This window comes from Apteryx mantelli, chromosome 3 (genome assembly GCF_036417845.1).
Source record: "Apteryx mantelli isolate bAptMan1 chromosome 3, bAptMan1.hap1, whole genome shotgun sequence".
Classification (NCBI taxonomy): Eukaryota; Metazoa; Chordata; class Aves; order Apterygiformes; family Apterygidae; genus Apteryx; species Apteryx mantelli.
This window is the reverse complement of record NC_089980.1, coordinates 49,078,219-49,104,441: the sequence shown is the minus strand read 5'-3', so window position 1 is coordinate 49,104,441 and position 26,223 is coordinate 49,078,219. Positions and strand designations below refer to the sequence as shown.

The 26,223-nt window shown below is 37.5% G+C and overlaps 1 protein-coding gene across 3 annotated transcripts in view; it reads right to left on the bottom strand.

Moving 5' to 3' along the window:
- The window catches only part of SMYD3 (SET and MYND domain containing 3), a 439,696-nt gene that overhangs the window by 71,748 nt on the left and 341,725 nt on the right, over nt 1-26,223 (bottom strand). For 2 of the 3 annotated variants that reach the window (XM_067293328.1, XM_013943927.2), the window contains 3 exons: nt 19,970-20,037; nt 17,346-17,448; nt 8,836-8,946 (listed from right to left, as the gene is read on the bottom strand). In XM_067293328.1, coding sequence (XP_067149429.1) covers nt 8,836-8,946; nt 17,346-17,448; nt 19,970-20,037 — 282 coding nt within the window. The remainder of the gene's footprint in view (nt 1-8,835; nt 8,947-17,345; nt 17,449-19,969; nt 20,038-26,223) is intronic. The other variant, XM_067293329.1, reaches the window with a different exon arrangement.

The window sequence follows — 26,223 nt, the reverse complement described above, 5'->3', positions numbered from 1 at the left end:
CCAAACAGATCAGACAGTATTCACTTAAATAAAAATTATTCTTAGTTTTACAATAATCTAGCATTTTCTCTACTGAAAAACTGATTTATATTCAGAACTTTTTGTTCTGGACTATTAGAATGAAAGATTATTAAGATATTAATTAAAATAGACTTCTGCACTCAACAAGTTCTTTTTTCCCTAAATTCAACCAACTACTGACTTACTGCTTATTTAGTATGTGTTGGACAGATAGTGATGATACTCTCTTAAATTAATTTCTCTCACTTACTCTACACTTTCCCTATTATCTCTCTCATTTTGCTACTTCTCTTCCAGTATACGTAATCTGTATTCCAGAGCAAAATAAAGCATGCCTCCTCTAGCTGGAGGCTTACACACATCTCATGCAATCCCAGTCTCTTCTGACCTAACAATATATTCACAAATTAGTGTCTGAAGCTGGATATCTCATCTGTGATGTTCTCCCATAACACAAACAGTTTGCCTCAGGGTACTACTGTTTAAAATGTACTCTATTGTAAATAAAAGAAATGAAAATTAGTTTGGCAATTTAAGAGCTCTGACATGTATTAGTTTGTTCTATAGAAGAGCAGATTACCAATTGGCAAAGATGATGTCTGATTTAAGCAGCAACAAATAATATTGTTTTCTTTCTGCTACAGTTTAAGTATAGCCTTTCCAATGACTGAAACAGAATATCAAAAAATCGCTTTTTAACAACATGCCATTTTAATTGTGATATTTGCTATATATATGTGTACTATTTCAAGTTACTCAGAAATTTGCTGATAAAGAGTGCTTTTCCATGTTGTTTTTTCTCCATGTTGATTGTCCAAGAATGTTTGTAGCCTTTGCTGTTGCTATTATTTATAATACTGGCAGTACTGCAGCCCTACTCTTTTGCAGGTTTTTAGATTATGTACAAGTAAAGAGAGTACTTGCCTCACAGATCTGAGGGTCTAGCAGGAGAGTAAACTGGGAAAGTGGAAGAGACAAAATACATAGTGTGCCAGCTGTTGTGATCAGCCCATATATTGTTTATGTCCTGCTTTGGTGTTTTAAGTGTAAATGTTATCTCCAGTGGCTATGCGTTTAGTCATTCTTTCCTTGTCACAAAGGGATTTAGCTTACAGCCACAGAACTGATGAGAAAGAATTATTTCCATTCACTTTTTCTCCCTTCTTTTTTTTAAACTTTATAGCGCAATATTTACAATATTCACCTGGGGAGACAAAAATCCAAGTTCCTATTTCTATCTAATTCAGAGCAGAAATCTAAGTAACAGATAATGTGAACTGTATCTGTCTCAGACCCACCTGCATCTCACCCACTGACTAAAGCATTAAAAGAGTCCTGCGGTCCTCTTACCCCACAGGGAGTGCTCTGACAACTAGAAATAAAAAAGTCATTTTCACTCTGAGGCTATTAGTATTTTGTCCAAAGTGGGCAAACTTCAACAGGAGAGATTTTTGAATCCAGAAAACTAAGTCCAAGTCAGTCCACAAAACTCTGAAGTTTAATGTTGCAACGTCATTTTTCTAAATGAATCAGGATCTGAATCAAAATTTATCATATTTCAAGTAAATCTCCTAATCCTTGGGATTTAAGAAGACCATTGTTACTTTTCCTCTGCTAGTTTTTGACCCATACTTTTCATTTCCACTTAAGATACCCCTAACCACAAAGATTCATGGAGATTTTCAATTTGCTAAGAATTCCAGCAAATGACTGACCCAAACACATTTGGTTTTTGGTTTGTCAGCACCTGGGAAAAATCTCCCAAACCGCCCTTCTCCAACCAAACATCTATTTGCTGCAGCAAATTGGAAATTTTATCCTCTCTTACTGGAGCACTGAAAGAGAAAGATTAAGAGGTCTGAAGTCCTTGACTCTCACATCTTGTAAGGACAAAATGTCTTGGGTTTCTTGACAAATGAACCTTTTGCCAGAGGGTTCACAGAAGTATGGACAAATAATGGGTAGTATCAAAGAGAAAGAAAAGATTTGCTCTTAGCAAATAAAAGGAAAGAATAAATTGGCGAGCCATTTCAGTTTTGCAAAAGGCAACTAAGCAGTACAGAGAGAGCACACTGCACAGTTCTGCAGAGCATAAGAAAGTGATTCATAAATGGACCAAGAAAAGGCATCCAAACTTGAAATTAATTCCCTTAAGTCCTACTGATATTAGACACCACCTTGAAGAGCTGATATACACAAGACCTTATAGCAACCTCAGTGACAGAGAATTGAGAGCTTGTTTTAGCATAGGCCAAGTCATAATTCTCTGTGGAAATGCCTTTTTAGGAAACCTAAACATGTAAGAAAGCCTTCAGGTTGCTCCATTAAAGGCACAACAAAATTTCTTCAAAATTCACCCCGTTTTCTGGACTATTACAGACTGTTCAGTGAGGCCTTCCTTAAACAAAATTAATTTCCCATGTCACTAGCAAACATAGAAACTGGATGGTTTAAATAGAGTATCTGAGTTTATGAGAGATTCAAGATCTGGTAAAGCAACCACTGACCTCAGGATCTCTTTGGATAAAATCTGTGAACCAGTCTCACCATAATCACTCCAGAAAAAGTGTGTGTGGAAAATGTTTTGTCAGATCTAGTACTGTGTTTTAGATTATTGCTGTTTCTCACAGCATGTTCTGTCTTCTATATGTTTATTTTGGAGAGCTAATCCGTAAAAAACCTTCTTATTTTTGTGCATCATTCAGCATAGAACAAATCCTGAATGCTATATGAATGGCACCATCCAAAAAAAGAAATCATAACAAGAGTAATTAATTCTAACTACAGTTCCAAGGAAGCTGGACCTTTGGAAAGGAGGAAGACTGCCAGCTGGGAGCTAAAATGTAGCCACTACAGCCTGAAACAGTGATGGAAGCAGGCTCCACTCCCTTTGTAGAAAAATGTTTCTGATTAACAAAAGATTTACATTTCCTCTCAGAAGGCTGGGTCTGAAAGGACTGAGATTTTGCTACTCTTGGATGAATGGAAAGCTGGACTCCCAGGAGAGCATCATACTCCTACTTCAGCTCAAATGCAAAATTGCTGGACCAAATTAATACTGGTTTCCCTATTAAGGATCCCCTGAACAGGAAGAGAATCTGCATACAGCTCTGACCTCCAGTCTATTTATACGAACAGCAATATCTTTTCTGTGACCTTTGGCAACCCAAGTGAGCTCCACCACTGAGTTGTGACCAGAGCACACTGAGGCAGTCTTGACACAACTGGGAGAGGTAAGTTGTCATGGTAAAATGATCACAGTCCATTTGCTACACTCCAACACTGCCTGTGGGATTGTCCTTTGAAGGGAAAAAAAATACAATGTCGAAAGATGGAAGAAGCCTCAGAAGTCGTGCGAGAACGCTAAGAGGCTGAAGAGCTGATGCCTTTGTTGAATGAACAAGAGAGCCCAGAAATTAGAAGCAGTTGCCTTGATTTTCAGCATCATTTTTGGCACTACAAAAAAGAAAAACCTCTGTCCTTGGCTGCATGGAAATACATCCCAGGAGGGCAAGATCCCCTGAAAGGGAACAGAAGACTGTTAGATAGATTGTTGGATTTCAGAAACAGATCCAGGGTTTATTTCATTACTAAATGTCTTGCCAGAAGGAAGGAACTGTTAATCAGCCAATCACCTCCGAAAAGAATAAACACGGTATCCCAATGGGCTGTTAATTACTGCCATTGGCTTTTGTAGGCATTTGTGATACTAATGTTGGGCTGAAAGGGTGGATGGGTTAAACATGACTGAGCTTGATCTTTGGAGCATGTTACATCTTATGCTGGAGTGCTGGTGGGTACCTTAAGATCAGTAGCTTTAACAGCTGTGACTTGACTTCCATCTGTAATAAAGGTAGTTGTAGTGGCAAACCAGTAAAAAGAAGATGAGGAAAGAATAGAGGATTTATGGAATTGTTACCAAAAGGCCCAGACAAGAAAGAGTCTCAAAGGGGGGGGGGGAATGGGGGAACTGTTACCAGCGCGGACAAGAAGGAGTCTCAACAGGAGCCTCAGACAAACATACCCAAGGACACCGGTGCAGCTGGGACTGATATCTCCTGAGAAAGTACAGATAAACCAGCAGAAGCCAGTTGGAGCCAAGATTAGGACCAAGACAGCTTTTCTCAAACAAGGAAGCAGGCCAAGTTGAGACCATGTATGGAAAAGTAGAGCAAAGTTCATGGCAAGATGCTGAGTGACACCTCTTCTGACACCACTAGGGACCACCAGAGACCACCAGAGACCCCCACAGAAGACCCCCAGAGACTCAGACCGCATGCGTAATGATTATGTAAATGTAGTAATTAGTTCTAGGAAATAGAATGAATATGTTTAATCATTCCTGGAAATTTAATGCATATGCATAGGATAGAGCAATATAAACTTTAGATGATGTGACACATGGTGTGCACATTGGGTGGAGCTATCCCCCGTGTACCCAGTGCCGTAATAAAGAGAATGCCTGCTTCTTAATGCTACATTGGTGTTAAGGAGTTTTTCTCCCGATTTCGGTGACAGAATGAGCTGTCATACAGACTGATAGTAGGTCGTTCAAACCAGTGTTTTGTTGGAACAAAGTCCTGACCCCTAAAAGCAAGTACCTTAAAATCATGACACAGATGTTCCTACTTTATCCTTTGCTTTTCTGAGAGGGTTTTATGTTCAGTTATCTGTATATGCAGATTTTTTTTCAAAAATTCCATTTACTCCTTGCTTCTGACCCTTCCTTTTTTGGTACTTGGAAAACTTAGTGAGAATGTAAATTTATCAAAATAAATAAATATTGAGGAAGCTGGGACACCAACTTCTGGAACATTAAAACTCAGCAATTTAAAAAGGCACTTTTTAACACAGCATTTTATATTTCCTGTGTGTCCTAAATATATGCTCCCTGAGGGAGGGATGATATTTTTATAGTAAGAGTAGTGATCTTACACAAAGCCTTCACCTACTAATTCACAAGAGCAATCAATAACAATACTCTCCATGTAACAATGTCTCTGTGATTTAAGCACATGTTCTTCAATGGAATTGCTGACATCAAACATAAAGATTAAAAGTGCAAACGTTGTGTAAATTCTATCCTTGGACATCTTCAAGGATCTCCCAGAAACCTCTGTGAGGCAAATCAACCACATACATATGCAGAGAATTATGCTCTACCTGATCAAATTGGTAAAGGACTTGTTTACATTTGAATGACAAATCTGGTTGTGTTGTTTCCTATGATTGAAAAAATGTCAAAACTTCTAGTAGGTTCAGGATCTTATTCAGTGGTTGTATATAAAAGTTTTAATGAATGTACAGAAATTCAATACCAGCTAAAGGATTGCAGGTGATATTTTCATGTAGATGTAGAAGGCCTGGCTGCTGTTCAGACAACCTAATTCTGAGAGTCCTTGAGTTGGAAACTGGACTTGTGATGTTCTCTACTAAAATTCAGGGTGCAATATGAGTGAGTGCTAAGCGAAGGAATAAACTGATTAAAGGAATAAATTACTTATTGGCATTACGTTATTATTAGCTTTGGCAACTATCAAACACCAGCCAAATGTAAGAATGATTCAGGTTCAAATCCATTGCTTCTGACCTTGTGTTAAATAAAAGCTTTCCGAAAACCAAGCTAGACTAAAATATTAATTCTTGGCTCCAAATGAGAAAGACGACTCATAGCGAAGTGTTTCTATAAGCACAGATCTCCCTGAAATCCTTGGCTGAAAATGTGGAACATGAACAGTACTCTGGCTCTTGGCTGTGGAAAAATTTTTCTCCATTTAAAATATTTGTCATCAGTGTAATCCCATCTTTAATTATAATTAATGTAAGGGGCTTTTATGTGCTGGAATGGTAATACACTGCCAAGAGTTCAGCTTTTAGGAAGGAACACTTTTATGAATTATAGTGGAGATTGATCTTAAAATGTCTGGAACAAATAATAATGTATAAAGCTGTCAGAGATACAATGAACTGAAGGCATTACAGTAGCAATAACTGACAGTCAGCAAACATTCTATGAGTGAGTTTTACAAAGAGCTCTTTTTTTTTCCTCTTTCAGTTACTGAACTGTTTTTCATCTTGGGCCAAAATCAATTAAAATTATTGGTTAGATTTGTAGTTAGTGCCAGCTACTTTGGCAGTAACTGTACTGCCGAAAGGATCACCTTAATTTTACCTTATCCTCTTTTCACTGGCATGTTAGCACACACTATTCTTCCCTTGTCAAACCAGTAGCCAGGCTGCTAGACCCATTGCAGAAAGTGACTGGCCAGCACTACAGTATGACAATGGGAATGATCTGACATACAGTTTTGTTGTAAATTGTCATGTGCCTCTCAGGAATGATTCCTCTGCTTTCACTGGTTCCTGCGAGGTGCTCAGCAACGGACAGGCACACTCAGCAGGACAGGAGCTTGGGAGTAACAAGAAGCTACAATCTCCATAACTGTTTATTTAAAAAAACCTTGCTTTTAGGGGGAGATAATTACAACAGAAGAAAGACATGCAAGACTTGAAAACATAAAGCATTTCTTAACCAAATTGGAATTTGCATTTTTATCCATAAGAAACATTTATGAGCTAGATGATTGCTGTTGACTAGGCCATCATATTTACAAAGCAATGTTGTTACACGGGAATATACCTGGCAGCAGTTGCCTATTATTTTGACAAAGACTTTGCTTTTCAAGAACTTTCAAGATGTCTTGAAAACCTGTTTTGATATCAGGGGTATTTCAGAAGTGATATTATTGAAAATTTTTGCCAATTGATAACTTTTAAGCATCTAAATCCAGCCATTCTGTAATTTTAAAAACCAGAATTTCCCAAAATACTCTTTCCTTCCATAGTAGCTGCAGTGTTACTTGTCTCCTAGCTTACCAACAGTGACTGAGACTAATGCTAGCAAACTATTTGTTTCCAAGTTAGTCACGTAAACAGTTATATTTATTAAATCTGTTGCAAAGACAATACTATGAAGATTGCTGCAGATTACTTCTAATCATCTTAGATCTGAACTGAGGAGAAAGATGTCTTCTTCATAGACAACACTGACATGAGGTTCCTTGCCCCTCCCAGATGTCTTTACATAGTAGCAGTAAGGAAACATTAGAGAATTTCAGAATGCAACCAGGAGGAGTTTTCCAAACATTTTGCAATGCCTTTGCCACAGGGAATTTTGCCAACAAAAATTTTTTTTATAGAAGATGAACTCAAAGTACGGTTAATAACTTTGAAGAGAAAAAGAATCATTAATTCTAACCCATTTATGACACTATTGTATTAATAAATACACATACATACAATTTCACCACAATATTTGTTGATGCAGCATGTTGACTCTCACAGTAAAGTGTAGTCCAACCTGTGGATCTTGTTTCTTAACACATTCCACATGCTGAATGGTCTTTATACCACTTGTCTACCCTTTCGCAGTCTATTAAGCAACCCTTAAAGACTCCTTAGACTGCTTGTTTTTCCTAATTATCAATGCATCTATATTGGAATGCCATACCCCAAACCAATTTGAGATTTCATGGCACTTGAGTGAGCATATTTAAAATAAAGACAGAGGTCTTTGCTATCCTTTACCGCCTCCAAATAGCATTACAGCAGCCTTGTATCAGGCACAGAATGCCAACAACTTCTACACATGGATAGGAAGTAATTTAGCACTATGCCATAAGCCAGAAATTTTTCTGTGGTCCCTTTTTGAACTGCTTACTGACATATCAAAGGATACATTATGCATTCAATGGATGCACCCTGGCTTGAACAAAACTACACACTCAGACACCTGTTCTACCCCAAAGATATACTTATTGGAGTTTAAACTTTGAATTTTTATTCCATTTTGCTGTACAGCAATTACTTCCTGAACCATACCATGCTCCTCGCAATCACATGTTTGCTAGTTTCTGTCATACCTTCTCTGATCTATTGGGAACACATTTAGCTATGGCTTGTGATTCACCCAAACCAGGCATTTATGAAAAGAAGCGTACATATAACTAGAGAGATGAAGTAGATACAGTGCTACAGAGCCAGCCTTTTTTTGCATATTCCATTTGATCTCCCATCAGGCTTGGAGTCAGAATATTCTGGCCAGACCGTATAAATAGGAAGCCATCCAGAACCTGAGACAGGCCAAACTGAATCCTAGTAAAAGGTCATGGTGAACAGAATTTCTGTCTACTACAACTACTGACCTGCTGCTCCATGAGCTTGAGAAACAGGGTATAAAAGTTACAAACAGTTATCCAAAGAATTTCACCACCCTGGGTGTAGACTAACTCTAACAGATGCTGAATGTGACTGGTAGCTCTTGAGAATTTACTGATGCAGGTGTTTGTCCAAATGAATTTAACATTACTATGAGGGTAAATATAGCCCTCCTCTAGCATCAGACAAGTGGCTTCAGTTAAAGTTCCAAGATTTTTCTTCTGAATAGAAAAGAAAAAGAAAACAAAATGCTTTCCTTTCAGCTTAAAGTCATGTTAACTCTCATGTTCTGATGTCCCTGGGTCTCAAACTGATCTGAACCACATTTTGGGAGAGAAAACAGTTCCTAGCTTTATGAACAATGCATATTTTAGCAAAAAATTCTTCTTATCATGCAGTTGACATTTCCTGCTTTCCTTTCCTTCGCACTTGTCTTTCATAGTAACATAAACAGCACTGAGGGCAGAAGTCATTTGCTTCTGTATTCTGGCCATTCAGTTAGTAGCAAAAGATAAGTATTACTTACAGGAAAGGAAGCTGCTGACAGGCCTTTGAAAATTCTGTTTTACTGGCAAGGAATTTCTGAACTCAGCCTACCTTGTCTTGATTTTGGCAGAGAAGACAGTCACATTTAAAGCAATACTGGCGCATCAGGTGCTTTTGGCGTTCACTGGTGGGCGTCAGTGATTCAATATAGCTGATGGTAAGCTGGGTGCAGCAAATAAAAAAACAGAGTATATTTTACAAAAATCCCATATTCGGTGTTCATATATCTAAGATAACATTTTTGGATAAAATATTTTTGCTGCCTAAAATGGAATTTTATCTTATCTAATCGGAAAAAAGACAAAAAAGTTTCATAGAGGAAACACTTTTTTTACATTTCCAGATCAATATTGCTCTAAATTTTGAAGAAAGGAAGTTCAGTACTTGAATTCCCTGTTCATGAAATCTCATTTTCTGTCCAGCTCCAAATCTCAAGTGTGTATTTAGTGCTGGTGTTATACAACATCCAACTATCTCCAAAGATTTTGTCTCAAGGAAACCCCCACTTCCTTGCAAATATATGTTCTGTGCTGTATTTGAGCGTGAGGTAAGCGTCTGTTAGGTCATTCCTATCTTTGGTATGTCTATGACGTTTCCTTTGTAATCAATAAAAGAAAATGCTTATATTTGTGCCATTTTAAAACTCCTCATGCTATACAGAATGAATTCCAATGAATTACAGAGAACTCCTTTAAGTTTGTTCACTTTTATGCTTGCCACCAGGAATTTTACAGGGCTAACCATCTGCAGAATTTTTCATATGTTAAGCAGTGCTGTGCAGGCACAAACTAATGGTGAGGGAAAGAAACAAAACAAAACAAAACAAAACAACAGCAAGCATTCATTCACACACGCTATAGAGTGATTACACTACACACCCAACATACTTTGAAATGCTCCAGAGAGGTCAAAAAAATCAGGTCATGTTATTTCAACCTGAGCTGAGACACTTCAACTAATTGGGAGAATTTTTACATCGTTCCTAGTTAAATCATGAGAGTCCACTCAAAGAAATTACAGGAAAACCTGACCAATTTGTACTAATGATTATGAACTCCACTGTCAGAAACTGCATTTTGCAAATTATTGAGCATTCTAATTAAACAAGCAATTAACGAGGAACATAAATAAGGCCTGCATTTGTTCATTTATTATTACAAGTGTAATTTGATTACTTATTGAAGGAGGACTGTGTTAAAAAGAACATTACTGAGATGGTAAAGTCAAGCATGTAAAATGATCATAAGCAGAAAGCCCATGGAAAAAATAAAATATGGTCTCGTAATTGAACATTAATAGAATAATTCATGAAAGAGCCAAATTAAAGTTCTACAGATAAAGTTAATTCTCAAACTTTCTAACTTTCAATTGTTAGATTTTAAATTTTTAATAACGTTCTTCTCTCATAGCTTGTGTGTGTATGAGTTGAGAGTGGAGTAGTTTCTAAGCTTTTAATGAAAAAAAAAGCAAAAATGGGAATACCATCTTGCCACATGTGATGGGGACAAGAATATGATTTATCAGCAGAACTTGGACCTTTATGTTTACTCCTCTGACTTCTGCCTCACGAGCTTAATAATTGTTTACTAATCTACATGGCTAGCATCGATGGGGTTTGTTTGTTTGTTTGTTTTTCCTTGAGACAACCCAGGTGGAGTTTCACTGCTGTTGGTTGGCAGCAGAACAGCACTGCATGTGAGCTGTGGGCTTCCTTCTGAGCTTTCTGCAGCAAATGGATGCAAATTCTTCTGCCTATTTTCTTCTCCCAAGCTTGATCTCTTCTGCTCCATAGTCTCCAAGCTCTCCTTCTCTTTCTCTTCTCTGTCCCTGGACATGAGTATCATTTTCCAGTCTTATTCCACTCACCTGGTTATCCACTACCGGTTTCCAGCTCTCAGTTCTAGTCTCTCACACAGCCATTCCCAGTTATTCTCCAATACTGGTTTTGTTATACAGCCAGTACCAGAGCTGCCTTTTCACAATACGTGACCACCAACACTCTTACGCTCCCAAGTTAACAATCCCTATTGCCCTACTCTGGTTTCTCAACCACCGTCAGTGACCCTACCAACTCATTGTTCTAATTTCTTTGCCTAGGCAGTCCTACTCTGCATCCTTCTTTGTGTGGTAAGAAAGATCTGTTTCCCTTTCTACCTACATGCTCGTTTCCTGTTGACCTGTAGTCCTAACCTTATTCTTCAGCCATTCCAAGCCCAGTTCCTCTCCCAGCACAAGCCTCTGAAATTAATATCTCTTTGCAACTCCCAACTGTTGTCTATGAAAATCATACCTCATACTCCCTCGCTCCCCATCTCTTACCCTCCTTGCATTTACATCATTGGTTCTGACCAATGATGGGTCCTCCTGGACTTTAGGTTCAGGTGACATCCAAAAATAAAAGGGTTTTAAGCAGGTTCAGGCACAGTGCAAGACAGCAGGAATCCTCTGGGAAAAATCATTCATATGAGATTAATCTATTCTTTGCCAAAATGCTTAGAGACAGCTTGAGACACCTTCAGTGCTCTTGAAGCCATCATTAGGCAGGGTTCAGTTCTAATAGTGTATAACAAACCCATAGCAGGAAATAAGCTTTATCTATCTTGAACTTCCAGGCTTCATTCCTTTCTCCCCTTTCCATTCTTATCTCTTTTTTATGTGTGTCACAGAAACTTTGGAACTAGGCACAAATTGGAAACCAATAATTTCTTTTCTTAGAGGCTGCTGAACAGTTGTGGATACTAACAATCACTTAACAACCTGCTCTGGATTAGAAGATATGATCAGGCAGGAGAGGAGAAGGACAAGAAGCTTTGCCACATTGAAATCTCCTTTTAGCACTTTAAAAATTTGGGGTTTCTCTTGCCATTAAAGACCCAGGCCCAAATTCCCACTCCTGCCCACAGACATCCATAAGTGAAAAGAATGTTTGCTGCTGGCAGCCTGAGTGGGAAAATGTAACTAGAATATTTAGAAACATGACCAGCCTAAGAGTGATGAGGTCTATACTAATCATTTAATCACTTAAACATAAAAATTCTGTATTAAAGTCTCTCTCCAATACTTGTTTTAATTTTGATTCCCTTCATTAGATGCAAGGCTCATTTAACTTGTACATATTTATGAAATATGCCCATTCATCAAAGGTTGTCTTAATGGTATTTGCATGGGGTATGTACGGTAGTAATTAAAACATTATTTTCCTGACCAAAGCTTGCCTCTTTATTGCATTTCTTATAAAAAGTGCAGTAAATCTTTTCTTCCAAACTGGAGAATATATTAAATAACATTTATGAATTCAGGGAATTACTTAACAGCCACAAGACTTATTGACTTTCAAGACTTTCTCCTTGAAAATGCATTACTGGCTGAACCTTATTTCTAGCCCTGACACAGAAATTCTTTAACCATAGGTATGATGGTTAGTTTCTCATGTTCCTCATCTGCCAAATGAAGTGGATGTGATTTTCCAGTCTTGCCATGCTGCAGTGAAAGAGGATTCTATAGCAATTTAAATTCAATTATTTTAACATAAATGGCAGAAAAAAATGAGTCTTGTTTTTGAAATCATGTGACTCAGGGACTTGGGCAGGGTTCTGCCCAAAAATCTGTTCCTGAGACTTAGTTAAATAATTGTTTTGAGTTATGTAAGTGGTGAACAGGTTGTGATCTTTCTGCTTTGGCATATATGATAAACATGCCTTGCAACTCAAGGAAAGATTTGCCTTTAAAAAATGTAATATGACAAACACACTCACAGACAAAGCTCCTCACAGAATTGTAATAACAGAAATACTATATATCTTGGCTGAAAATCTATTATGAAGATGCTATTGCTGGTCACAGGAAATTATGATCTGTGTTTAGTATGAGCTTAAAAAATTAGTTGCTCAAGTGAGAGGATGGTCTGCTGTGTGACTTCCTGCAGAAAGATACAAATTTGCTCTAATTGCACTCTGAAGCTGATGAGAAGCCATGTACCCATTTTGGAGCAGAACTGAATCTGAGCTAATACATCCTGTCTATCAGCAGGACTAATTGATTTGAGCTACGCACTAAACTAACCATGGCTATACAACTTCTGATTGGAAAATAGGCAAAATGAGCTCATGTCTGCTTGCAAAGTACCATGTAGACACAGTAATTAACAATAATTCAAACAAAATTATAGCACAAATCTTGATGCTATTTAAAGTGGTTACTTAAGGGCAGGGAATGATGAAGACCTCTCCAGAACAGGCTGCTTTGCATGTTTTTTTGAGAAAGTAAATTAGCTGATAGGCTATCTTATCACTGAAGGAGCCCTGGTGATCTCTAGGTGAAGTTTGCTTTCTTATCAACTTTCCCCCTATCTTACTTTCTTTGCAATACTTTTTTCTTCTTTGCCAAAATGAAATTGAAGTGTAGGTAAAGAAATCTTTGTATAAAGTTAAAGTAACATTACCTAAAGTAACAAAAGCCGTAACAGCAGTACAGCTAACATTATCTTGAGGAGGAAAAAGGTGTTACAATTAGTTTTGAGCAGCTGGAAGAAAGTTTCAGAAAGTCCTGTAGTCTTTTAAGCAGGGACATATAGAATAAAATGTCCACAAAATTTCACCCTTTCTTTCTTCCTGCTATTAAGATTCCATTATACTCAGAAACCTGGTATGGAGTGGAGTCAAGAGAGTGTTAGGAGACCTTTTCTAACTTCCCTTTCCATGCATGGAGATCAGAAGTTGTTCCCAAGTTGTCTCTTCTTTTCACTTCTTTTGTCTTCTTTTGTGCTCCCTTTCTGTTTCATTCCATGCACGCCAGGTGCAGGGCAGAAATTATTTAAATTCAGAAGTGATCATCACCATCTGGTCAACCCCTAGGATTTGGGGTGTTAGTATACTTCATATAAGGCTGTATGGATCTATAACAGAGCCAGAGCAGGGATGGGGGAAAAAACAAAAAAGAAAGAGTACCATGTTTGAATGAAATTTCCTACCAGAGCCAAATTTTTACTTTAAAAATTCTGTATTTAGTGATAATTATAATGTTATTTAAGCAGATGTACCAGCTATATAATGATAGAAATGAAAGCTGTTCTTCTGAACACTGAATAAAGTATTCATTGGCAAAAGCCAACTCTCAATATTTTATTATGGCTCCTGCAATACATCTTGTTTTCTTAAAGCATACAATTATACATGAATCAGTTCTTTCAATACTTAAAAAAAATAACATTCATGACTCATGATTTCTTAATGCTTCAGGACTGGCAACACTGTCTTTGCCACAGAAAAGGCCTAGGTGGCTAGAATTTTTGCATGTGATTTTAGGTGATTAATTTTCCAAATATAGAGCTCCATCAAATTTAGCACTTTCATTCTACAGGGTTTCAGGTGAACATTTTTGTCTGCTTCAAGATTCCTAATTTCCTACTGCCTGAAATCCATTTTGGCCTTGGGATTTGAATACATTTCAAAGACCAAACCAAAATTCAATTAAAAACCACTAAATGCCACATGCCTTCCTGTCAAAATCATGCAAAGCTAACAAAGTCTGCCTGGACATGAGACTAAGCTGAAGTGGGGCAGCTTCCATCAGGAAAGGAAAACTTTTTGAGGTTCATATAATCTGTCCCACTTTTTTTCACTGACTTGTTCAATATAATTAACATATAGTACAAACACTCTAAAGTGCGGTTAGAGCATAAATGTGATTCCAGAATAAATCTTTATCACAATGAAGCAGCTACATTCAGTGTAATAATAGCTCTCCTCCTGGTTTACAACTAAAATCAGGTCTACCAAGCCTTCCTCTTTATATAATTGTGAGATGATGAGAGTGGCCAGTCACCTCACTGCTCTGTCTCTGATTTTCTGTGATTATATGTGTCTAACAATTCATTAACATGAGTAAATTGCTGTAGAGTCCTCTGACAGAAAGCACTACAAATGTGAAAAGTAATTCTATTTCCCAGTGGCCTAGTGAACATATCACATTCTAGTCTTTGATACTTCCCTGGCAATGGCCCAGAAGCCCTATCAAGTTCGTTCCTGTGTGAATGGTAAAGCCATAGTCCTCTTTTTCTAATCTGATCTTGACTTGCTATTAAGCTTCTCATTTCTAACAAATCTCAACACTTATTCACTTTCTATTAATTATTACATACAGGACCTCATTCTGTCTAAATCTAGTTTAAGTTTCATTAGGATCAGGAAAGTTTTCTATTGCTTAGAATCATATGAGGTTTCTTGTTGCCTCTTAACTTGTGACAATGTCTGTCTCACCACCTCAGAGCACTTGATTTACTCAAAAACACAATCAGATTCCTCCCAGTTTTCTCTCCCATTAACTCAGATCATGACCTCGGTAATACCAGTATAAACTCAGCTCCTAACAGTGTACAAGTGGTAACGTAGTTCCATGTGCCTGGGTGTGTAAGTTCAATACACTGCTAATAACAGCACTGAGCCCACCTTGCTGCAGGCAAGCAGTAAGGCAGTGGGGGAAGCAGTTGTACCGAAGCTGTCACGCAGAACACAGAATAAAAACCAGTAGCAGTTTTGTAAGAGGAAAAGTAATTGGTGTTAAAAATAATGTTAAACCTTTGACCTGTTCATACCCTCATAATAAAATAGTTTTCTTTTCTTTCCTCTTCCCAGAACAGGTATAAACTAATACTCACTTTCAATCTTCACTGAATAACAATGTCTTTACTTTCTCACTTACGCTCATTTCCTTCCTGAGACGCATCCTTATTTAAAGAAGCATGTACCTCTGATCGTTACTTTTATTTCCAGGAAGTCAAAAGGGCACCCGCTTTAACACAGGATAGGATTTTTTCTTTTATCTTACCTTTTCTTTACAGCAAATTCTCCTTTAGGCGCCAAAACCAGTAGCAATATTCTCAACAAAGAAAACAGTACCTGAGCAATTTGGAAAATTCTGACTTTATTTTACTGCCTAATTGGAAGCAAAGCTTTTTAGAAAATACAGCATATGTATGTAAGCTGAAGTCATTTCAAAGCACCTGTTCATACAGCTGCCAAAGTCATTGCAAAGAAATGTTTTAGCTGCCCTGCTTTACAACTTATATCTGTTTTCTGATTGCCTTACAAATTACTTGTAATTTACACCATATATATTTCACCATTTATTTTAGTCTAGAGGCTTCTACGGGTTACAGAACAACTAACACCAAATCTAAAATTTGGGTCATAGCTTCACAGCTTTAGCACATTTAGCATGGTGGACATACAAGCAAGGGAATTCTATGTCATTTCTCATTCCGGAAACACCCTAAGGCTATTTGAGTGTCCTTCCTACTCTGTAAATCTGCCTGTAACAAAGAACTGCTCTACAAAATTTATCTGGAAAAATATTTCCATGTACCTAGAAATAAAATAACTTCAAAATTTAGAACTCTAATACTTAACCTGAATGCATCCTGGGAAGATATTAAAAACTACTGTATTTTTAAATAATTAACCATTTTTGTGAACTGGGAAGCTGAGGAAAGTATGTATAAAATGCAGGAAAAGTGTGTATAATTTGGCTTGAACAGGAACATCAGGCAGAATAATGTCTATAATTAATAGCTCCACAACAGCACATTGCAAGCTAAAAGATTTCTCTTGGCAAAAAATGAAGTATGCAAAGGCATTTCTGTTGATTCTCAGATGTAATCACACTGTTTCGCCTAACAAGGTATTTCATGATTTACTTATTTTCATGGCCTAGCATTTTAGAAGAAGGATTCATTAAAAAGGAAAACACCTCATAAGGAGGAAAAGAGATATCACTCCTAAATTAGAATATATATGCCCTTGATCGTCCCAGAGTTTGAAGCACAGACACAAACTATATTTACCTCAGGTCGTGATTCTGAAATGACTAACAACTGTACATTACAACTGGAACTGTACAGGTCATCGGTGCATGTAAAGTTATGTGTATATACACGTCTTTGCAGGCCTTACTAAGCAAATTCAATATTGCATTGCTGTAAAAGATGGTTACTTTGAAAGGCTTAATCAAGACACAAATGATTATTATTTTCAAATCAATAAAAATGCTGTCTTAAAAACAAAGCTGAGAATACTTTAGATCAAATCAGAAATCTATTGAAAGGGATATCTTGAAATCACTTTCAATGAAATGGACATGAGAACAAATCTTGCCTTGCTACTTTCACTGTCAATGAAAGGTTTACTACAAAGGTATGGTTGCAGAATGAGAAATGCTTATTGTTGCAATGACTTAGTGAACACTGCATTCCACTTAGAAATATTATAAGTGTTTCCATCAGGGTAAAGATGTTCAAATACAAACAAAATGAAATGCCTAGAGGAGGAAAGGAAGAACAAGAATTTATCAAGACTGCTAGTGATTTATGAGAAGTAATGATTATGGGGCCCAGGCAGTGTGAAGAGATGATTCTATTTATCATCTTCTCCCTGATAGCTATGTGCTAGAAACTGGCATCAATATATCATCAAAATATTAAGCTGGTGGCCCTGCAGTCTGAAATTTATTTAGGGAGATGTCATTGTTGCAGGTGTCTGTGATGGAAGGGAGGACAAGTTAATTACCTCTTCACCAATCTGGATCTCTTGGATGGAGCGAAGTAAAAGCTGGTATCCTTCAAAAACGATCACACAGTTTGGGTCACAACTGTGATTCAGCAAAGACATGCTGTGAGGGAGGGAGAGGGGGAGAAAGAGAGAGAAAGAACTTTATGCAGGAACCTTCACTGCCATTACCTCTTTAATCATTTCAAAGTAGCTAACTCCGTTACGTCTGTAGTATCAAGCAATTAAGTTACCAAACAAATAAAATCCCTGGTAAACCAGCTGCTGTTGGTTAGGGGAGGAAAATTAATGCTTAGAAGATTTATATTCCTTGCTAATAAGAGCCATGCTTGGGTCTGTTCACTTGATTCTGCCTTCTTGGTATTGTACGAGGGAGGAATGAGACAGCCTCCTGGTGACTCTCTGAGAGGCCTGTCTCAGGGGACGGGGCAAAGCTGACCAGTTGGGAGCAAGGCAATGTGGGGCAGTTCAGAATAAACGTTTAGTACCTTCGAGCTGTATTTTATTTCTGCTGCTTCTGCTCAGCTTCAGGGCACTAAAATACACACACCTTATCAGTTATCTTGACCTTCAGTGGAAGTGGAGTGCTAAGGGGCTGGCAATTAAAGCCTATTCTACAGCAGGTAGAAAATGGACTGTAGTATGTCTCTAAACCAGATTACTTGGGTATGGTGGTGAAAGAAAAGAAACAGTCTTTGCCCCTGTTTCACTCATATGGTTTGGTTCAGCATCTGTTCCTGGGGCACGTGACAGCTGTAGCAGCACAGCTCATCATGGAGCTGCAGCCATCCCCAAGACACACAGGCACTGCTGCATCTCCCAACACACACGCACACCCTTTGTTCTTCTTTGAAGCAGACTTAAGAATAACATCCTCTATATATTTTTTATTCCCATGTTTCATTAGCTGAGCAACAACCGACTTTGCCAGACCAACATCAATCTCATAGCAGACTCAGGGCTGAGGTTTTTTCCCCTATGGAAATGGCCCATTGGATGAATAATTCTGGCATCATTAGGCTGGAAGTAGAATTTTTGGCTTATCCGTCTTCTGGCTGCCTTTCGTTGCTTTCCTTGCCTGTCTGATTCAGCAACCCAAAATCCCAACTGTTGTCAGCAAAATAAAGGATTTTGCTGAGGGTCAGAGTCCCGCAGCAAACCATGTTTATTCACTTCTTGACTCTTAAAAGGGTTATCAAAAGGATGTTTGGATATCCCTTTGGGCCTAACAAAATATCTGTGGTTAATCTCACATGAACACAGTAACGTACACTTGGAGAGGTCTGTCTCCATTTCACTTGCTAAGATTACGGGGCTCATTCCCAAAGCTGCTTACAAGATGATGAAGAGAACAACCACAGGATTTTATTTATTTAAAAGTATATAGGGATGCTGAAGCTATCAAGCCATGCAACAATATATGACCTTCTGATGAGACTAAACAAAGCACTTGTAATCAGATTTCATCCTGTGGAAACACTAATGTTTTGATGACAATTTCATCTGGAAACATAGGCACTCTCATCTTCTTACACCCTACAGCCCAGATGGAAGGGTACTTGCCTACGATTTGGGAACCACTGGTCTAAGTTCATACTCAGCCTAACTCAGAGTGACATGGTAGAAGAAAATTCAAACTGTTCTGAATTGACTTGGGAAAGTCTCTTGCATTCCTTGGAAGTGTCTTGTCACAGAATGTACATAGCCACCTTCTTCTCAGTCAAAAGTTTTTTTCATCCAAACGGAAATACTTAAGTAATAATAATGTTCCAAAATAATATCACATTTTTCCAAAGTATGTGAAAGGATTTGTTTCTATTCCACTATGAAACCAAATGACTGTTCTCTACTTTTCGTAACACTGATTCCCATGTTCTCCTAACAGCCTGTCCATTATCTTTACCACAAAGCAGGCTTCAACATATTAAGTGTTCTTACTCAAATCTCGCACGAGTGACATTATTAGAAAAAGAAGTAATAGTGATAGGCCCATTTAGATATTCACAAATGGTTCAACCCAGCATTAATAACAAATTTGGAGATGATCAAATATAATTCTCAATTTCAATTTCAATTTTCAAATACATTTTAATGTTACACATTAATTATTACAGGTAATTAAATCTGTGAGGGTAAAATCTTCCCTGATATGTATTTCTAATAAAAGAAATAAGAAGTAATTCAAATATTAACATCCATCTCCTAAGGGGCTTATCTGCTCACCTTACCAGTATCTCAGTTATGCTTAATTTTCTAAAGTAAGCATTCAATCTTTTTCTTTTAATTGCCAGTTCAGAAGACTCTTGACTACAAAATATCTATCTTCTAATGCAATACTGAACAGATTTCTTTTACTTTTTAGGAAGCCCTAGTCACCCACTTTGACGTCAGCATTTATCCTTACTAGGAAAAGGCTACCATCGCCATAAAAATCAAATACAAATAAGTATCCTATTTAAACTGTTTTAACTCTCTGATTAGAAGGGCTATTAAGAATGTTTTCAACTTCCAGTTTCTTGACTGGATGTGTTACCTGCTGCTTTGATGGTCCTTACAGCTACCTAGGAAAAAGGGGAAAAAACTAACATAGATTTTGCTTGTGAATGAAACAGTGTCCACAGTACCTGGGATACAGGCCAACACCAACATCCTGCATCTCTCCATTACTGATGGTGAAACAGTTACAAGTCACCTGTAAAAACAAGGGAAAAAATCCAGGATTACCAGAGTCATTTGGAAATCCCATACTCAAGTGAAAAAACTTTCCAAATAAAATGAAGGGACAATTGGTAATTGGATGGGAAACATTCAAGCCCAACACTGGCACTCTTTCATTTTAGAGCAGTCACATCTGGGGGACACTCTCCTGTAAAACTGCAGTCAATTAAAAGCAGAAATATTAGTATCTTGCAAAATTGTGGGGTTAAACACATGCAGAGGTCCTGTTTTCCTGTCCAGAGGGAAAAAAAAGTACATGGAGCCTGAGAACCCAGCCCAGGGACGAGAAGCTCAGCCCAGGGACAAAACAGCAGATGACAGTGGCTGCTGATGGAAAGAGTGGTTATTTCAGTGCAGGGACTCCACTGATGTCAGGCTGTCAGAGCATCATTTAGTGAGTACCAGTGGAGCCCAAAGAATATATATGGGACAGTTTTGAAGTAAATAGCTACCTTGACTGCAGCAGCATGACATGGGTATAAATAAATACAAAGACTGCAATGGCACATCTTTCATGTTATGGGTATTTTGGTTTACATGTAAAAGACCACACACAAATCACGTTCAAAATATAATTCACAAGTACAGGGAAATATAATCTTTCATTTCATATCATATATTCAGCTTGATAGTGTATCCTTCTTTCATATGGTCATACAAAGCTAAAGTGGTTTTAGAAAAGAGCGGAGAGAACAGAAGTTTTTTGCAAGTAGATACAGCCAAACCCCAAACCCTCAGACTGAAGTTTCTTGGTGTTCAAATCCAAGATCAGATTAGTACTTTGCAAAAGATTAGTAAGTATCATTTTCATGGGCTTAAAAAGAATGAGAATCCAATACCTAATGAATTTTTAATATATCTGAATTTTTTTGGAACCCATGAGTTTGTATTTTTTGTATTTTTGATAATTTGTTGAGTCTCTTAACACTGACATACTAATTTTTTATGTAGAAAAACATTGCATGATACTGCATATCAAGAAAAAACTCAAATATATTCTGCATAACATTAGATTATTAATATCATTATTTCTCTGTAGAACGGAAAATGAGTTAGAGTAGCATTTGGCAGATGTGAAAATGAGTTTTGAAAGTTGCATTTTTTTTCCATAGACTAATTACCCAGAACAGTAAATGCACACCTCTATTTTAAAGATGTACACTGAACAAATTAATTGTATATCTTACCTTACAGAACTGACAAATTAATATTTATGAGAGCATTAAGCATAAAGTAAAAAAAAAAAAAACCCTCTTTCAGAATTTCTCATAAACTCTGACAGCAAAGTTAATTTAAATAAATGTACATGCAGTAGGGCATGTGTTTTTTTTAAGTGGTTAGACAATACTTTGATTAGTCTATTATTTATGTAACCCATTCAAACGTTCCTGATCAATTACAAAAAACATATATCTTAATTATTTCTTTCCTACTGGCATTGGATATACAGTATCAGACAACTTCTGAGCTAAGATTAGTCCATTTTAAGTGGCAATTATACTGGTTCTAAAAATATTGACTTGATTTTGGTATTTATTGAAAAAATAATGTGTTCCAGGTAAAAGAAAAAGAAAAAGAAAGCCAGCTTGTGTGAACCTTATTTCTCTCTAATGGATTATAAAGTAGCAGAGGTCAAACATCTCTTAGAACTAAATGAATCCCTTTTCCTTGCAAATCTGCTATTATTACCATAAAACTGTTTATACTAACAATACTGAATTTTGATCACTGTAGAGTTGTAGAGAGACTGTTTCATTGTTTTCTAGTAAAGGTAGGTATTCTAGTATGTGGAAAGTTTTATATACAGAAGTACCAATAGTTTTTACTTTTCTCTTTTCATAAACATGCATTCACTTTTTATACCAGGGTATATGTAAAGAAAAACATGAGATGAATGGATGCTCTGAGATGCAAACATCAAGAGTGCCTTTCAGAGTAGCTCTCTGTGAGGCCCTTTTTAACCTGTTTTAGGTATTTTCATAGTATGCAGTTGCCTCTCCATATTCCAAAGAGGTAATAAAATGCCATCTAATTTCACAGTTTCAAATACCGATACTAGGCTTTGCTGTGGTTACTTTCTATCCTCAACATGTGGAGAGAGGAAGTGAAATGAGGGGGTGGTTAATATTTCATCATATATGAGGTGAGAAATTCTGATATAATGATAATCTTTCACTGACAGTTCCATGGTGGTAACAGGTATCAAATACGAATTCACCATAGTCTACCCATTGGGGGTGAGGGTTGGCTGTTTGCTTCCTGTCTTTCAGATTCCTTGCAAAGATTCTAAAAATATACTGAATATCTTCTACAACATTTCTATTCCCATGAAATTTTAAGGGGTTTCAAATCTCAAAGTTAAGGATCAGCCCTACCAAGGATGGCTTTGAGATTTCAATCCAGAAGTCCACCACAAAAGTTAATTCTGTAGACTGCAGCTCCCAAGAACCAAAAGGAGGAAGGAATTTCTTTACAGAACACCTGAAGAAAAATCCTTTTTCCTAGATTCCTAGGATTCCCAGACTTTTCTGTGTAGCTCCACTAATAGCTAACTTTTAGCTAAATAATAGCAAACCTACTTTCCCGAAGTTCCCTGAGCTTAACTAACTCAGTTTCTATGGAAAAACAAACCCCATCTTTCTTATGTATCGTGATATTTCTTTCAGGTTTCACGATCACCTTGCAGAGTCTTCTTTCTGCGTTAATAGATCCACCTTACTCCCTATACCTTGATCTTCAAGGTTTTGATTCTATGTGATCACAGATTTTAAATTAAGAAAGAATAAACAATTTCAGCCAATCTAGTGCTTCAAGAAAAGGTCCCTTCTTTAGCAAGGCCATCATCACCCTTGTCACCTTAACTCTTTTAGAGTCATTTATCTCAGTTATTTTACTTGTGCTGTTGTTCAACTTGTCCTTTCTGATTGCTCTAAAAATTCCTTTTTATCCAGCTCCATAGCAGTTAAACCGCATATTCACACGCAGAGACAGAACATCAGAGAGTTACATCAGAGAGTTACACCCACGAATAAGCAAGAATGCCCACGGATTTCAGAACTTGGGAGCTGCAAAGTCAAATTCCTTGCCATTTCCAAAATTTCTGAAATAACACATCTCCCAACAGGAGAACTGAGGGAAAATTCTCAAAGAAGATCCACAGGTTTTTCAAACATCCACATTGTGAAACTTATTTAGGAGTATCCTAGAGCTCTTAAGACTTATCATCATAGACCAATAAGGACAAAAAATCCACCATCAATTTGAAGTAGCCATCCTCTGTGTTTGAGTTGGTTCTCCATGGCAAAAAGTTCTGCAAGTTTATTTAAAAGGAATTAAATAAATGGATTGTTTATCAATTATATAAAGTGACTGAATTAAATAAAAAAAAAACCCTGCTCTTTTGAGGGATTGCATGTGTTTTAGAGAGATACCCTATACTCAGTAAGGTAATACAAGTAGAAGATATAATCTTTCCCAGACTGGTGAACACACTGAGAATAAAACCATGTTAGAGACCGACCATTATTTTCAGACATTACCAGCAAACTAAAATTGCTGTAATCTTTTAAATTTTATTTCCTCTCTGAACGGCATATGAGAGCTCTGTAATTTACCTCGTAAGGAAGTCTCTGCACCCAAGACATCTGGAGCTACTGTCTGAGCAATCTCTGTCTGTGTCAGACCAACAGTCCAGTGGAGAACCATGCAGATTTGCTTTGGTGTTTGTGTTTGACAGAGTATGAGGGCTTCAGTTTGGCAACATAGCAAGCTGAATTTGTTTTGAGTTCTGTATGTCTGGAGCCATCCCACTGATTGTAGGATGACTACGGCCCACATTCAGATATTATTCACACCATCTATACTACAGATTTGCATGTGGGTTAAGTGAAGCAGATCCAGACCTGATAGCAAGACAGTCTAGATTTGGAATTTCTGACACTAAGATAACAGAATTTTGAATAAAGGAGGAAAGGGAAAGAAAAGAAATTATTATTGGTCAATACTTACTGCTTGCAAACACTAGGACTAACAATCAATGATTTTGTCTCCAAGTGCTCCTATATATTACTGCAGCACAGTGAGGCAACTCTTACAACACACTAAAGAACCCCCCATGAGAAGATTTAATAAAGAATGTATTCCGCTGATAAGGTCAATATAATTCTCAGTTCGGATTTAGAACGAATCCAGTCATGTCTATAACCGGAGTGTCACAGCCAGTGTATTCTAACCCATCACCAAGAAGAAAGCCATAACTAACTCTACTTTCCCTGATTTATTGACACAATGTAAATTAAAGATATGAAAAAACTTTATGGATTATTAAGTTTCTCATTCACACCAAAGCTGGCTGGTTATTCCCAGTCATTGGTAAAAACATAACAAAAGATGCTGTAACCAGGCCTCGCATTGTTAACAGACATCTCAAGAGACTCAATCACTAACCAGGTGGAAGGAGTGGATGGTAAATTCTACTGCATCCAGCAGTGTGATGGGCACACTGATTCGAACGACTGAGACACACCCCAGAGACCTTCTTGCACCACTTGCCCCATTATAGTGTTGCACTGGTGGCTCATTCCCACTTGAGGATGAACAGACACTAGGCACAGATGGTTGACAGACCTCAAATCTGCTAATGACTTCATTTGGCACATGGAGTGCTGGAGCGGAGGACACTGTGCTAAACTGTAAATGCATAGTATGCCACACCAGTGACAGACCTGTCAAGCCCACAGTTTTTTGGAGGGCATTTCACCCAGTTGCTCCCTGCCACAGTCACCCACACTTCCCAGACAAGCAGAGCTTCTCTCACTGCAATGCCTTGTGCACCAGGCACAGCTCATCAGCTCTGCCTGATAGGCAGGGTGTCCAGGAGGAAGGTAGGAGGCAGGGCAAGGTGGGAAGGTGTCTGCTACCAGAATGTGGCTTATATATATACTTGCAAGTTTTACTAGATCAGGAACTCTGAATCTGACTCCACCTTCCATCATATTGGGGGTCTACTCGCTTGCTTCCACAGGAGCCACACAACCAAAACCAGATGAAGGAGCTGCTGGAAGGATCAAAATAAACGAAGAAAAATGATTCTGTGGTGTTCTGTTCCAGGCTGAAATCAAAACACTTTAGAATGGCTTTTATCTCATTTACGTTTTCAGACTAAGGAATGGGACAAAGTACTTAACTGTTTGTGATACATTATCAGAAGTCAAATTTTGCTGCAGTACTATGAAATTCAGAGGATTACATTTCTTTCACATCATGACTGAATTTGCAATTATTACATTTTACTTTAAGAACAATACAGGCTATTAATCTCCTGTGCAAAATCATCAATATTTTAGCTGAATACAGACTACCATTACTAGCTAAAGCAGAGATGACTATTTTCAACTATTTTTTAGCTCTTCATCTTATGCCTTTGAAGATCTTTCCTCATATCATTTGCAAATATTTCAGCTCTTTTTTGCTATCTTAGCAAACAAAAGTTTCTGAGTGGTGTGCAGAACACAGGTATCCCTTGCAGAAGGGTGTTACTGAAACTAAGTCAGTAGACCAGATAAATCTGGCCTGACATTAGCTGATGATTTAATGCAAGTATGCTCCAGGCATCTTTTTTCAGTATCCAGCTAAGTGGTGCAATTTTGATTGGAATGGAATGAAAATAGGTCATGGCAAATTACCCTCTCTTCTTAACCCCACACATATTTCTCCAATTTTTCAAAAAAAAAAAAATTAGCTATGCAGCTAAATGTATGTGATCACAAAGAATTTCAAAGCCATCATTACTAGGACAAACGTTGTGTTTGCTATGGGCACTTTTTTTTGGTATTTGCAAGATGTAGTTATAAACCTGAGATGAAAAGCTAAATCCTGAAACATACAAAAATATCACACTTTGGGGGTAAAATGAAATATTTTGAAGTTTTGCAGAACTCCCATTAAAAAATTCATGCAAACTATGTCCTATTTTTTCCACAAATTTCTCCTCTGACAACAGCCAGCAAGTCTCATGTTCACATTGGTGAGGTTCTAGATTTTACCTGGTGCTGGGAATATTACTATTATTACTGCTTTTTGGAACAGAATTTAAATGTATCTATTTCTGAAGCAGAACTGGAGAAAGGGAGCTGCAAAGCCACTAATGGATCATATTACA